This window comes from Ambystoma mexicanum, chromosome 1q (assembly GCF_040938575.1).
Source record: "Ambystoma mexicanum isolate Mex_15411 chromosome 1q, UKY_AmexF1_1, whole genome shotgun sequence".
In the NCBI taxonomy this organism is placed as follows: domain Eukaryota; kingdom Metazoa; phylum Chordata; class Amphibia; order Caudata; family Ambystomatidae; genus Ambystoma; species Ambystoma mexicanum.
In genome coordinates this window covers 766,108,976-766,124,940 of record NC_090922.1, presented here as the reverse complement: position 1 = coordinate 766,124,940, position 15,965 = coordinate 766,108,976, and the positions used below count along the sequence as shown (strand labels likewise).

Sequence of the window (15,965 nt, the reverse complement as noted above, 5' to 3'; positions counted from 1 at the left end):
ATCTGAGCAACATACATTTCAGGTCAGCATGGATGCAGAGAGAGGAAGCAGAAAGAGGTGGGTGGGTGTTGTGAAACAGAGGACATTTAATCATGATATTTCATCATGTTATCTACAACATATGCTCTTTTATCAAACATTTTGATTTATTTTATGATGTTTAAAGTGACCCCCAGCCTCAGGAAGGTTGATGTATGCTAGATTTGTAATGGTTAACTTGCAAAAAGAGTCATTTGTGGTCATTACACAGGGTCAGGCAATGTGTGGCTCTCCAGAATTTTTGGCCTACGACTCCATTCAGCACTGGGCGTTAGGCATGGGCGAACGTACAAATCAGCACTCCAGCAACACAGGAGCAGCAAAGCAACTCTTGGTAAGCTCTACCAGGAGTCTTGCAGTACCTTAGATGTGAAGAAGAGGATGCAACACAATGCCCCAATAATGCAGCAGAAGCCGGCCCAGTCACCAGATTCTTGGTCAGATAGACAAAAGGAGGGACACTGGAATGGATATTGCAGCAGCAGTTGAGTGAAGAGGCTCCAAGCAAAGGGTTCTTCATGATTCTGTGATTTTGGCACCCTTTGCAAAGCACTAAAGGGCGGGTTACCGCCCGGGCCATTTTTCTGGCTTTCTCGGTCCAGCGCTCTTGTCAGTGGACTTCAGGGAGTGGCATCTTGCTGCTAGAGGTCCGGAAGGAGTCCACCAACGTTTTGGGAAGAGTCAATGTTCGAAGAAAATGCACTGCATAGTGGCCACAGGTCCCAGGGTATTGGTGGTTTGCAGCCTGTGATGCTCACAGCTCATTGTGGAATGGCTTGAAATGCAGGTTATCTTGAAACTAATTGGACACACCAGTCTAAGGGAGAGAGTCATCCTTTTCGGGGCTCTCCTGATGCTTTGAAGAAGGTGTCGGACAGCAGCGATTACTCAGAAGGTATCTCTGGTCGTCTGGAAGCGGCTGCTGACATCTCTCCTCTTCCTCCTCGTTGGTTCTTCAGTTCCAGTGGTCAGCTTGTCTTCAGCTTCACGATCCATGCCTCTAATGCAGGAACTCAGCCAATCAGCACCCATGCACAATTCAAACTGTTGGTGGTGGCTATCCATTCAGGACAGCCAGCCTCCCAGTTCAAACTGGTTACAGGCAGGCACAGCAGAAGACAAAGAACAGTGAGTTTTGGAGTCCACCCCCATTCCCTGTCCTCATAGACACACTGGCACCTTGGCAGGCTTCACAAAGGGATCCTGCCGACAACTCAAACCAGGACCCCCTATCCTACACGGCTGAAGAAGGACCAAGAAGTGACCAGCCATTGTGAATTGGCAACAAAGGAACACTGTCACCATTTTGGGTCAATTTGCACAAGGGTAGGTAGGATAAAACCACTGCCACCAGACATTCAGATTAACTTCTCACTGTAACCAAAAAGTTACAGTAGCAGTGAGAAAGAGGATACTGTGTAGACACCTGAGCACTCCACGCAAGGTGGGATGTGCTGATATCACAATACAAAAAATAGAAAACATAGGAAGGATACTAAATATCCCCCTTCCCTTGGGAGCCTGTGTTCCCACAAGAGAAATAACAGAAAATACAAAGGGACGCCCACATGGCTCCCAGCAACACTGCCCAGAGAGTGCTGTGTGATGCAAAACAAAAGTCAAAGACATATGGCAAAGACATGTGGCACAAAACCTGGAGGTAAGCATTTCCACAAGAAAAAGGTATACAATGAGAATGTGGGCTGCATGGAGACTGATGATTATCTATGAGTGTGAGGATGTGGGTTGCATGGAAAACAGGATTGGCTACAAGTGTGAGGATATGAGTTGCATAGAACACTGAAGATTGGTTATGAGTGAATTTGTCAGATGCGGTAGAGTGTTAATCTTGGATGGTAACTTACCAACAGGATACTCTCCCAGGACATCCACCGGATCGGTAGAACAGCCCTACCCTGGATGCGGTAGTAATCACCACTATACAAGTTCCTGCTCATCCCGAAGTCAGCTATTTTTATGGTATAATTTTTTCCCACGAGACAGTTGCGTGTGGCCAGGTCTCGATGAACGAAGTTAAGTGATGACAGGTACTTCATGCCAGAGGCTATCTGGGCAACCATAAATTTCAGGTCAGCATGGCTGCAGAGAGAAGAAGTGGAAAGAGGTGGGTGGTTTTGTGAAACAGAGTACAAGCTTAAATATTTAAACATGTTCTCTTCACCATATGCTCTTTGATCAAACATTTTGATTTATTTGATGATGTTTAAAGTGACCCCAGCTTCAGTAGGGTTGTTCTATGCTACTGAAGAGGGGTTTGGGATCCTGCCACCACTCCTGCCCCCTCCTACTAAATTAATGACAAGAACGAAGGCCAGGAAACACTGCCATCATCCATTCTATTTTGGACGAATTCCTAGTGGACCTATGATTGACAAATACGTTGAGAGGTATCCCCTCAGCCAGCCATACCGACCAAATGACATTCAGATCTATCCATGTGCGAATGAAGAGCCACAGGCCATGATCAGAGACACCTGTATGGAAAGCTTGGACTAAACACCAGAAGCCATGCTGCTGACGTCGTTAGAGACACCACAACATAGCAGCGTTCGACATGAAGCACACGTTCCATCCGCACTTCGGTACACAAACACACACTCAAATACATGAAGAATGCAAGCGTACAGCTCTATAGTTAGAGGATAGATACATATACATACTGTCATTGATTTTATATTTTTGCCATTAGCCAAATTCAGCAATGCAGAAACCGCAAGGCGCAAGAGATCCTGAGCAAAGCTTGCAGATGCTTACACACGAGTAACCCTATGGAACTGCAGTAGCACCTATGGGACTTGACGGAGCCAAGTGTGACTAACCTATGGAGAATACAGTATTGCATGGACACTTTAAAAAACGCTTTATAAGTTTTAGGGAAAGTACAGCAGGCGTCAGGCCTCTGAGGAGGGGATGAGCTGAGCTGATTCAGGCTGAACAGAGAGCAAGACGTGTGAGGCAGGACCCACAGCCAAGGTCAAGAGATACATATTACATTCCAATCCCCAGACGACCAAGGGACCAGCTGCAGAAAATATGAATAAATCCTCATAATTCAGAGCTGCAAAGATCAAATTCGTGGTCTCTGAACACGTGATGCGGCCGAAGAAGACAATGGACAACGATCGGCAGTGGGAAAGGAGAGCCAGTCCCAGGCTACTAGACACAGACCGCAACAAGTATGCAACAGTGTGCAAAAAGTGTTGTGCTGGACAGGAGAGCACTCTCATGAGCAAAGGTGGTACACACAAGTTACAGTACAGACACATAATCGTTCTCATCACCTTGAAGCGGTACACAGTGAGCTGAGAACCTTATCGGGTCCAGGGCCTGGGGAGGTTCGTTCTAGCTAACCACAGCTCAGTACCCTAAGGGTGGGCAGCAACGGGCAAGAACCAATGGTAAGTCTACAGCACTGCAACAATGTTATAGTTGGTGAGTTGGGGATGGAACAGGCCAGCCACCCGACGTGCGAGGGCCAGTCGAATAACATCTACAGTGTCTTGTATAGGTTTTAAAATACTCAATACCCAATCACTTGGCCCTATAGGTTTTCTGGAGAAGGGCCCAGGTTGTGGCAAAGAGCTGATGCCACCAGAGGGTAAAACCGGCCTGCGAGCCGAGGAAGAGCGAGCTGTGCATGAATATTCGCTGTTCCTGTGCTGATCCCTGTTGGTTTTGTCTGTAATAAACCACAGTTTGTACTTGCCATCGACTGAGTCCTCCATGTATCCTGGGGGAGGGTGTTGGGCCCTCCAAGTCTACAAACTTCCAGTGTCCCTCTGCCATACCTGGGAGTTCCTCCCAACAAGTTGGTAGCAGAGTGGATGGTTGGCTGCGCCAGCCCGGCACCAGGTTGTCTCCTCCGCTACCAAACCGGAGAGGCTGCAGGACCCTCGCATATTTCAAGAAGACAGGAAAATGCGTGTCCGTGTAAAGGCCGTCAGGAGCCAGTTGGATCATCCTGACTGAAGTCAGCGAGGAGTCCAGTCAGACCAGGAGGGGGAAGTGAGCACCTTCAGGGGGAGTCGGCAGCAGAGCAGCGCCAGCAGACCACGGAGTGCAAGTATTGACCCATTCGAACAGCAATTGTTGGTGTGAGGGAGGGTATTGAGTATTGTGGAGTATTGTTTAGTATCGCCGAGTATTGTCAAAGTATTGTCTAGTATTGTCAAAGTTAGTAGGGACAGGAGCGGAGGGAGATGTCCTTCTTCTATGTTTAGGGCACATTCGGTTTTAGAGGTAAACAGTTCTGGTGAATAACCTAGACTATTGACTCTAGGATACGGATGACAGAAGATATGTAAATAGTGGTTTTCCTGTGGGTTGACCCTTTTCGCTTGGGTCATAGATGACAGTATCCCCGTAAGGGTTAGCAAGGGAGCTGGACTAGATTGCGGAAGGTGAGTCGATTGATGAAGTCTCCTGGAGTGAGACGTTTTGCACGCTAGGCGATGCAGTAGGTACAGTTCGATCACAAGAGTATATTGGTATACTCTGCCTGGAGGTGGGAAGACAGCTGTGGGTTTTTTATGTGGTTTGGGAGTAACAGGCTATTGCAGTGTGTGCGCAGCATTTGATTTTTCTGCACTACCTTGCTCAATTAATTGGTGACGCCATGTTATGGAGCAAGAGAGGCTCGCAAACATTGAAAAGTATTGCCATTATATTACACCTTTCTCCTGAACAGTGGATTATCGAAACCCTCGACTTGAGGTCAGGTAAAGGCACAAAAGATAAACCAGGGGAAATGTGAGGGGGCACACACACCTTCAGCACTTCTGTAAGACACTCCTGCCTTACAGGGAAAAGATTTGTAAATGCAGCATAGAATGGTCCAAATGTACTGAGGGAAAGTTAACTAAACTAAAAGACGTGCAGCAATCAGTACTGAGACACATACAGGGTACCTATATGTGGAAGAAGTTAACGAAACGCATGGCCATATTTGAGTTGTGGCACATGTTTCAGGGAGGCGAGGTGGATGCTGCGAGGCATCAGTGGATGCTGAGTCAGCAGGAGGTGAAGGAGCCAGGGGCTCATCTCCCGCTCCTCCCCATGTCCCTCCGTGTGTAGTATCTGATAACACAGATGATGAGCAAGGGATGTACCCGATTCTAGAATTAAGGGCAGTAGGGGTACTCAAATCCGACATATAAGCCACCACCATATACGAAGGAGGAGAGGCCGAGAGGCGCAGGACAGCCAGATACTGATCAAGAGGCGAGCAGCGACACGCAGAGGGGCGTGAGTGATGGGCTCGGGAGCTTAGCCACGAACGAGTGGCTAGGAGGACAGATACTCCTGAAGCTGGAAGGGAAACAGATGGAGAGGCAGAAGGGGCGACTAAGGCAATGGAGGGTCTGAAGAGAAGTAGCAACGTATCAGACTGGGCAGAGATAATGAACAAAGAGCACAGTAGGGAGAAGGAACAGGAGGAGAAATTAGAACAAAAGCACAGGGAGAGGAGAAGAGAAGTTGGAGAGAGAGGATAGGCAATGAAGGAAGGAGGAGGAGAAGGAGCCATGGAAAGGGAAAGGGAGGAGAGGATCGAAAGATACCTCAAGGAAACGAAGAGAGCAGAGCGGGAGCAGCAGGAGAGAAAGACAAGAGAAGTGGAAGAGATCTAGAGCCAAAGGGAAGTAGCAGAGCGGGAAAAAAACAAGTTGGTTGAGAGAGAATAGAGGCCTCACAGTTGGATACACTGGCAAGTGAACAAGCATGCAGGGAGGAGGACGAGCGAGCAATAAAGGTGGTAAAGACATAAGGAGCTCTAGACAGGGTAGGCGACAGACTGGAGGAGGACAGACAGACAGAACCAGATAGTACAAGCTCAGGAGGCAGGACCACAGTAGAGAGAGAAAGTGCAGGCCTAGAGGCCTAGGGGGGAGGAAGCAGTTATGACCTGAGGGACATTGACCTCAGCACAAAAACCAAAACAGACTTGCCATCGAGGTGACTGAATTTTGCAGGCGATTTTTGTAGCAACAGGGACACAGGGTCTGACAACGAGGATGGGAACAGTGGGGACGAGAGGGGGGAGCAGTTCCGACCCCAGTCAATCGGACAGGAACAGGTAAGCGGGTGTCATGGGAGTTTAGGACGCACACAGGGGGAGATGGAGCGGGCAGCTCGAATGAGCAGGCACGACTGGCGAATGACTTGCACACCCTATGTGACACCACTTTATATGTCGATAGACTCAGAGACCTCCCAGGACATAGGAAAGGGGAGACAGCAATGGCTTGTTCAAGGAGAAGGTTACCAAGGAGATAGGACAACAGTATCCAGGTACCCATACTAGAACCAGTGGATGTATGCGCAGGCATTGAGAGCGAGAGAGGGGACAGGTAGGTCAGACTGACTAGAAGAACACATGACGAGGAGGAAGGATTCACACAAATTCCCTTATTATAGTGAGGAGGAGTACATCCTCAGTATATACCATGGAAGCACGCAGATAAGGAAAATGTGAAGTGTAGACTGCCCTTGTTGAGTGCAGGAGCTGGGAAATGGATTTCTGAAATGGAGAAGATTGTTACGCTCACCTGGTCTCTGTGGGGGCGTTGGGGCACGGTTGCAGCCCTCCCAGGGAAGTGATTGGTCCTAGAATTACATTTGCTTTCTGCACTGATGACTGTGATGACGGGAAGGTGCTTCTTAGGGTCGCACCTGCATGGATTTAATGAGCGTGAGTATGCTAGGTTAAGGCCCTGGCCCCCACTTCCCGTCCTTTCCGAGGTGTGATTCCCGTAGATGCCCTGCTGTGGGAGGCTCACCTGGTGTATAAGGTCTCTGGGCTCTCCGTCCTGCTACTTCTGGCAGGGGCGCTTGATTGTCGAGGACCGAGTTCCTTCACTGGTCCTTTGCGGATGGATTAACCACTCCTCTTTAGGTAAGTAGCAATGTTCTTGTTTGTCTTCCGTATTGTTTGTCTTTTCTTGCCCCTGTTTTGTTTCCTTGTAAAGGTGTTTGTTTTTGGGTGTATATTGTCCGTTCTGTATATTGTCCGTTCTGTTCGTAACCCTGTTCATTTGTTTTCTTCCGTGCAGGTGGCGGTGTGGACCCGTATGGCTGCTGAGCCCGACGGCGGTGGCCGGAGTGATGAGGAATGGGACCAGCGACTGCTGATAACAAGTAGGTTGATTCGTAGGAATGCGCGCATGTTGTAAATGCAGCGCGATTTCACACTAGCAAAATGTTCTAACCTTGTCTTTTGTCTCCTTTGCAGCGTGCAAGTTCGTGAGAAAGAAGACCGCTGTGGAGCGATGTCAGAAACTGGGTCGTCGGATTCCGGAAGATGAGCTGTAGCAAGAAGACTGCCGTGGAGCGAGATCAGGATCGCTGGATTCTGGAGGTTCACACGGCGGTGAGTGTCACATTGCATCAGAGTGCAAAGTAATGGGAAGCACGGGTCTCGAGAACAGAGCAGTGTCACGATCCATGCCCCTGACCCCCTCAGGTATAACAGCCCCCTGGCAGCAGTGGGGCTAAAGCCCTTCACACCAGCCCCAAGGGCATTAAAACTCCACCAGAAACATACATGGAGTCAGTCCTGGCGCCTTTGGTGCCAGGCTCATTATCAGGAATAAAGCAATACCAGTTTTGGACCTTAATCCAACATGGAGGCCTATTACACAGCTCAGTTCTTTAGAACCAAGCCATGCAGTCTAGTGTTTTGGGTGTGGCTGGGCCTGGACCTACTTGGCCTGGAACTACTTTACATAGGCTATTTAAACCACACCCAAACAGCAGAACACGCTTTGCCTTATTCTGCACTCCTGCAGCGTAACGCTCACCGTGTCCAGCTCCTGCTCATCTGCTTCTCCGGAGGCCCGATCCTGAAGCCCTAGATCCGGATTCCATTAATAACCTGGAAGAACAAAAACAGCATTAGCAAGCAAGAACACTTACCTGTGAATTAACCGGCCTTGAATCCATCCTGCAATTCGCTTACCTCGCCCAACTCTGGGGTTTCACCGCAACCTGCAAGGGAGAAGGAACAAGGTCAGCATTAACAAAGAACTTACCTGGGCAAGCAGCGCTTCGATCGCTCATCACGCCGGAACATCACTGCAACCTGTACAAAGTAGAGAATAGAACACAGGTTAGCAATTAACACCAATAACATCACTGTGGTCTTCGCCATCGGCACGGCAACGCTGAGATCGCAACCATCCCTGTGAAAACAAAAAGAGAAATTGTTAGGGAACAGCATAGTGGAGCAAGACGCAGAGAAGGTAGAGAAAATGGAGGGAAAGAAAGAAACAGAATAAAGATAAAAAACATCATAACTCACCTGGAAGACAGCAAGCAGAGTCGGAGTCACAGCCGGTCTGGACCCGACATAAGGGCACACGGACCAGTGAAGCAACTAGGTCCATGGAACGCCCGGACCACCCACGCGCCCCTGCACAGAGACGCAGGACGGAGAGTTCAACGCACAAAAACCTAAGGTGAGCAATAACCCCAAGGGAGGGGATTTGGACCAGAGGGAGGTGGGAGTCCACCCATCACAGAACCAGTATCTTAACCCTCCATTCTCCTGTTATAGGTGCTACCCAACGTCTGGCACATAACCAAGCAGAGAGGGGTCTGGGATAGCGCTTAGACCTCCATCCAGTATCGTGTGGCGGCCCCGTGGATATCAGGTGAGCGTAACACAACGCAAAGCCTCAATTAAAACATCCACCTGGGCGTCATGGAAACATCAGAGACTGACCAACTAGCCCAGTTACTGGGAGAATTACGGGCCGAGGTGCACTCCGCCTGGCAAGAAACCAACGGCCTTAGGAGGGAAATGATTGTCACCAAGGACCGCACTGATGAATTAGCCAGACAATTGCTCCAAACACAGGCTGGGCAGGCTCCGTTGCCAGGAAGTATTCCGTCGGTTCCAGCCACATCCCTCAATCCACTGCAGGTGGTCCTCCCTGGGGCAGTTCCTTTCGCCCCACCGGAACGTTTTACGGGAGACCCAAGAAAATATGCAGTATTCATGAACCAGTGCCGCCTCCATTTTCTTTGTAGACACGGAGCCTTTCCTAACGATCAGTCGTGGGTTGCCTTCATTCTGTCATATCTGAGTGGCAGTGCCGCGGATTGGTCCATACCATTTGTAAGCCAGGATGACCCACTGCTGCGGGATTTCAGGGGGTTTCAACAGGAGATGGAGAAGCTGTTCGCCCGACATACCCAGGGCCAAGCTCTGGATAATGAACTTATGTCCCTCCGCCAAGGCAGCCAAGATTTGTTAACATGTATCGTCACTTTTAACAGACTTGTCGTTGAAATTGGATGGCCTGAGGAGAAACGAACAACGTTATTCCATCGAGGATTTCGGGGGAATTGAAAGACATCCTAGCTCATGTGTTAAACCCGCCAAAAGACTGTGCAGAGTTCATCAACCTAGTGGTGCAGCTAGACCACAGGCTGCAAGATCGAAGGACAGATCGAGCCAGAATGGAGAATCGGACTGTATATGTACGCTCAAAGGAGAACAGTCCGCGTTCATCAGAAAACACTTCGGAACCCATGCAAATTGGGGGGGTACGGAGCCCATTAACCAAGTGCAAATGAGACAAAAGAATACAACAGCAATTATGCCTGTACTGCAGGAAATCAGGTCACTTCCTCAGAGAATGTCCCGTAAAAACCCCTAGGAGAACAGTTGGAGCTACAGAGAAAGGAGGAGAACAAGAGTCGGAAAACTTCCAGGCCCGGCAAGCGTAGAGGTCCGTTTGTCGAGTGAAGGAAAAGAGCCACAGACCTCACACGTTGCCCTGCCTGTGATTTTGATCAGTCACCAATAACCGTCTCGGATGTATGCTGTGGAGGCATACATAGACAGCGGAGATGTTGGTAACTACATAGACCAAGGCCTGGCAACAAGGATGGAGCTTCCTCTCTGTCAGAAAACGACAACTGAGAAGGTCACCACTGTCGACGGCACGGAGATAGCTTCTGGTCCTACAACTCACCGCACAACAGAATTGACCCTTCTGTGCCAAGACGGACATCGGGAAGCCATTGCCTTCGACCTTATCAAGGCCCCTCAGTTCTGGGTGATTCTAGGGATGCCGTGGTTGGTGGCTCACAATCCTAACATCGACTGGCGAGCCAAGAAATTAGCCTTCTCCAATAAGTGTGCTCATGTGTGCTATGAAGTGGAAATGCCATCGTCTGACCCAGAGATACCTGTCTAAGATAAAGAGGCGTTGGTACTAGGTGTAACAACTAAACTACCAAGAAAATACCACGATTTCCAAGACGTTTTCCAAAAAGAACAAGCTAGTACCTTACCCCCTCATAGGCCATATGACTGTCAGATCGACCTCGTACCTGGTGCACAAATCCTGTGTAGTCGAATTTATGCACTCATCGAATCTGAAAATCTCCATTTGAAATCATATCTGGACCAATACCTGGCAAACGGTTTTATCAGCCCGTCCAAATCCCCGGCAGTCTCGCCCCTATTCTTCGTACCCAAGAAAGAGGGGGACTTGAGAACGTGCATCGACTACCACGCACTAAACCAGGCAACAGTTAAAAACCATTATCCTCTACCCCATACTCCAGAACTGCTGGACCAAGTCAAGGATGCCCAAATTTACACCAAATTGGACCTCAGGGGGGGGCATATCACCTCGTGCGTGTAAAGAAAGGAGACGAATGGAAGACCACCTTTCGTACTAAGTATGGGCTGTACGAATATCAGGTGATGCCCTTTGGGCTTTGCAACGCTCCCGCCGCATTCCAGTACTTCATGAACGTTGTACTGCAGGAATTGATCGACGTATGTGCCCTAGTTTACATTGACGACATCTTGGTGTACTCCTCTTCTAAACAGGACCATGTCAGGCACGTTCTCTCCGTCCTTGCAAAACTCTGACAGCACCAGCTATATGCCAAACTTGAAAAATGCTCCTTCTATGTCACCGAAGTCGAGTTCCTTGGTTTTGTCCTCACTCCCAGAGGCGTCCGGATGGATATGCACAAAGTAGACGCCATCCTTAGCTGGCCATCACCGTCTTCAGTCAAAGGTGTCCAAAGTATGCTCGGCTTTGCAAACTTTTATCGCTGATTCATCCTGGGGTTCTCCCAGATTGTGCACCCGATCACTTCTTTATTACGAAAAAACAACAGACTGTGCCAATGGACAGAAGAGGCAGAGAAGGCCTTCCAGGAACTCAAGAAAAGATTTACCTCAGCCCCGGTGCTACGACACCCCCACCCAGATCTCCCATATGTAGTGGAAACAGATGCCTCCAGAATGGCAATGGGGGCTGGTCTTTCCCAAAGGGATCCCGAAACAGGCCAGTTACATCCCGAGGCCTTTTGGTCGCGAAAATATACTACACCTGAACTTAACTGTGCAATAACAGACAAGGAACTCCTAGCGATCAAGGCAGCCTTTAAGGCTTGGGGGCATTACCTCCTAGGCGCCAGACATACTATCACAGTAATCACTGACCATCGCAATCTACAATACCTCAAGACGGCAAAGGCTCAATCATCCCGTCAACTCTGATGGGCTTTATTCTTCACAGAATATGATTACACAATCACGTACCGAACTGGAGTCCAGAACGGAAAAACCGACGCCCTATCCCGCATGGGTATTGATGAGAACGCATATTCAACCCCAGACCCGGTGGCCATTATTCCAGGTGACAAACTACTAGGACTTCCAACAACGTTATCTCTGGACGAACTCCAAAAGGAAATTCGGCTCCTAATGAACACCGAGGCTCTACAAGACTGGACCACTCAAGGTGAACATTACACAACAAAGAACCGTATTTCAGAGGGCGCTTATATCTACCGAATAAGGCACTACAAGAACAAGTCAGTTTTGGTTATCACGACCCCCTGATAGAAGGACATCCAGGAATTGCCAAGACCCTAGCCAAGTTGAAAAGAAATTATTGGTGGCCGACCTGGTGAAAGGACATTACACAGTTTATTCTGTCATGTGGCATTTGTGCACAGAATAAATCCCAGAAACAAAGACCTGCAGGCCTTCTTCAACCCCTGGAAATTCCACCTGCACCTTGGCACACACTCTCCCTCGTTTTCATCACAGAACTGTCTCCATGTCAAGGGTTCAACACTATCCTAGTGGTTGTTGACCTATTCTCTAAAATGGCCCATTTCATTCCGCTTAAGGGTCTACCAAACGCATCCAGTCTGGCAAAGGTGTTTTTAGATCAAATCGTACGATTACATGGTTTCCCCTGCGTCCTGATTTCTGACCGAGGGAGTCAGTTTGTGTCCAACTTCTGGAGGAAGAGTTCTGCAATTGCCCAAATCGATATTCGTCTGTGCACTAGTCACTATCCCCAAACTGATGGCCAAACGGAGCAGACGAATCAGACACTAGAGCAATACATACGGTGCATGTTACATCAAGTGGAAGAAAGCTGGAAGGATGTGCTGTGGATAGCTGAATATGCCTCCAACAACTTGCTACACACCAGTACTGGACAGAGTCCATTCTATACCGTATATTGAAGGCACCCACGTACTTACAAATTAGATACCCCCATGGCCTTGGAAATGCCAGCGGTGAAGACTTTACATACGACCATCACTCAAGCCTTCAAAAAGGCCGCAGAACACTCGATCCAAGCCAAAGAAAGACAGAAAATATTCTCTGATCAACACCGAAGAAAAGCCCCAGACTACCAAGTCGGAGAAGAAGTCTGGTTGGCGTCTCAGCATGTGCCCATAAGAGGAACTCAAACATTTCATCTCAGATATCTAGGGCCCTTTACCATCAAGGCTGTCATAAATCCTGTGGCAGTAAAACTAGCTTTACCACCAAATATGCAGATCCATCCCGTATTCCACGTGTCACACTTAAAACCTGTTCAGCCTAGAACTCGGGTCAAAACACCACCAAATCCGGCACTGGTTAACAGAGAACCCGAATTTGAAGTCAAGGACATCCTAGATTCTAAACTCACAAGGTCCAAGTTATATTACTTAGTGGACGGGAAGGGATACGGACCTCAGGACAGGACATGGGAGCCTAGCGAGCACGTCCATGCACCACACCTGGTAAGACAATTTCATCGGAACCATCCGACCAAACCAGGGCCAGACGGAGGAAATACCTTGAGAGGGGCATTAGGGGGGAGTGCTGTCACAAACCATGCCCCTGACAGCCCCAGGTATAACAGCACCCTGGCAGCAGTGGAGCTAAAGCCCTTCACACCGGCCCCAAGGGCCTTAAAACTCCATTAGAAACATACATGGAGTCAGTCCTGGTGCCTTTGGTGCCAGGTTCATTATCAGGAATAAAGCAATACCAATTTTGGACCTTAATCCAACATGGAGGCCTATTACACAGCTCAGTTCTTTAGAACCAAGCCATGTGGTCTAGTGTTTTGGGTGTGGCTGGGCCTGGAACTACTTGGCCTGGAACTATTTTACATAGGCTATTTAAACCACACCCAAACAGCAGAACACGCTTCGCGTTATTCTGCACTCCTGCAGCGTAATGCTCACTGTGTCCAGCTCCTGCTCATCTGCTTCTCCTGAGGCCCGATGCTGAAGCCCTAGATACGGATTCCATTAATAACCTGGAAGAACAAGAACAGCATTAGCGAGCAAGAACACTTACCTGTGAAGTAACCGGCCTTGAATCCATCCTGCTTACGTCGCCCATCTCCGGAGTTCGCCGCAACCTGCAAAGGTAAAGAAACAAGAACAGCATTAATAACAATTCTTACCTGGGCAAGCAGCGAGTCCTGGCAGCACCATGCCCTTCTCTCATCTCGCCCATCTCCGAGTTTCACCGCAACCTGCAAGGGAGAAGGAACAAGGTCAGCATTAACAAAGCACTTACCTGGGCAAGCAGCGCTTCATCACGCCGGAACATCACTGCAACCTGTACAAAGAAGAGAAGAGAACCCAGGTTAGCAATTAACACCAATAAACAGCACAGCGCTCTGTGCATCAATAACTCACCGTGGTCTTCGCCATCGGCGCGGCAACTCAGAGATCACAACCATCCCTGTGAAAACATAAAGAGACATTGTTAGGGAACAACGTAGTGGAGCAAGACGCAAAGAAGACAGAGAAAATGGAGGGGAAGAAAGAGACAGAATAAAGACAGAATAGACATTATAACTCACATGGAAGAGCAAAGTCGGAGTCACAGCCGGTCTGGACCTGACATAAGGGCACACGGACCAGTAAAGTAACTAGGTCCACGGAACGCTTTCACCAATCACGCGCCCCTGCACAGAGACACAGGACGGAGAGTTCAACGTACAAAAACCTAAGGTGAGCAATAACCCCAAGGGAGGGGATTTGGACTAGAGGGAGGTGGGAGTCCACTCCATCCAGTATCGTGTGGCACCCCCGAGGATACCAGGTGAGCATAACAGCGGCTTATGTAGCTGGGCTTCTGGGCCACGCCCATTAGCCTGGCCTACCTGCCACACCCAGCCACACCTAGCAGCTTGCACGTGGAACTGGCCTCGGAAATAAGCGGCCCAAATAGAATAAAAGTAGTCCTTCATTACTTCTGCATATGAGCCTGTTGCCAGAGGCGCCAGGACAGAGTCCAGCCGAGCCCCCTGTGTTTGTTTGTCCTGAAAGGATTTAAATGGGCCAGTCTTGGGTAGCCACTCATGGCACCCACTACTCGGGGGCGTTGCATCTGTGTCCTTGGGCCAGTGGTCGTGACAAGATGACTGCGGGAAATAGGTTAGCTGTGGGGGATTTAAAGGGACCTCTAGTGTCGATTTTAGGGGATGCAGCTGATGATGTATAGAAAAGGGCAGGGTTCCCGGGGGTGACGAGACAAAACACAGCAGACAATGGTTCCGGTTTGCAAACTGCTGTGCAGCAGTATGGCAAGCACTAAGGACACAATACCCAGACACATCAGACATTGGGCCGATTATGTCTCGGAAGATGAGGAAAGATGAAGACCCTATGTACTACATTCAGGAGATTCAAGAGCTTTGGTGCCTCGAAACTCGAGAGCCTTGGGACAAAACAGTAGCAGTATTTTATCACATACTACTACAGGGGCTTCCAGAGTCTGTCCAGAAAAGTCTGGGGAGATTGGTAGGGATGGAAGCGAAAGAGTGGCCAGATGTACTGCTCACAAGAGTTAATCATTGTAGGCTACGGCAGGAGAAGATTAAGAAAAAGGCAGAGGACATGAAGATAGATGAAGCGAAACTAGTACAGAAAAAACGATTGGAGTATGCGATGGAAGGGGCAGTCTTAACCAGCCCCACCCCACAGGAACAGCAGCCGCAGCAAGCGCCACAGCAGTTTTCACCACCGATGGGGGGAGGGTTCATGGGGTGCGGTAATCAACAGCAAGGTTCTGAGGAAGGGGGGGCCAGCAGAGAGGGCAGGGATTCAGACCACAGATGCATCACAACCAAGGGGGCTTTCTAGGAGGATTTCGGGTATATGCAAAACAGATACAGAAGAACCCAGGGGATTTTTGAGGGGGTTTCCAAGGGCAAGGCAGGGAGCCACCAGAGTGCTGGACGTGTGGGCAGTTAGGACACATTTCAAGTGTGTAGGTATAGGGGGATGCAACAAAACTGGGAGGCGCAGGGCCAGCAGCCCTATCAAGGGGACCAGGACGATTACTATGCACAGGACCAACAACAGCAAGAAAAGTTGCAGGGCACATATCAGCAGATGCCACAAGCACAAGTACAATCCCCACAAACACAAGTGCAGGTACCACAGATGCCAGCACCAGATTATTACAAGCATCACAGATTTGAGGGAACACACACCAATTAGAGAGATTCAGAACAATGATGCAGCGGCACACATGGACTCAACGGCGACAGTTCCCGTGGAACAACTGGGAGGAGTTACCATGGTAGGGAACAACCCCTTTAGAGGGAATGGGATGCCCTTAT

At 49.1% G+C, this 15,965-nt stretch overlaps 1 protein-coding gene across 1 annotated transcript in view; it reads right to left on the bottom strand.

The window, feature by feature from the left end:
• DDR2 (discoidin domain receptor tyrosine kinase 2) overlaps positions 1-15,965 on the bottom strand; it is a 1,291,881-nt gene that overhangs the window by 190,177 nt on the left and 1,085,739 nt on the right. The window contains exon 15 of the mRNA XM_069641352.1: positions 1,905-2,139. Within this exon, the coding sequence (XP_069497453.1) occupies positions 1,905-2,139 (235 nt within the window). The remainder of the gene's footprint in view (positions 1-1,904; positions 2,140-15,965) is intronic.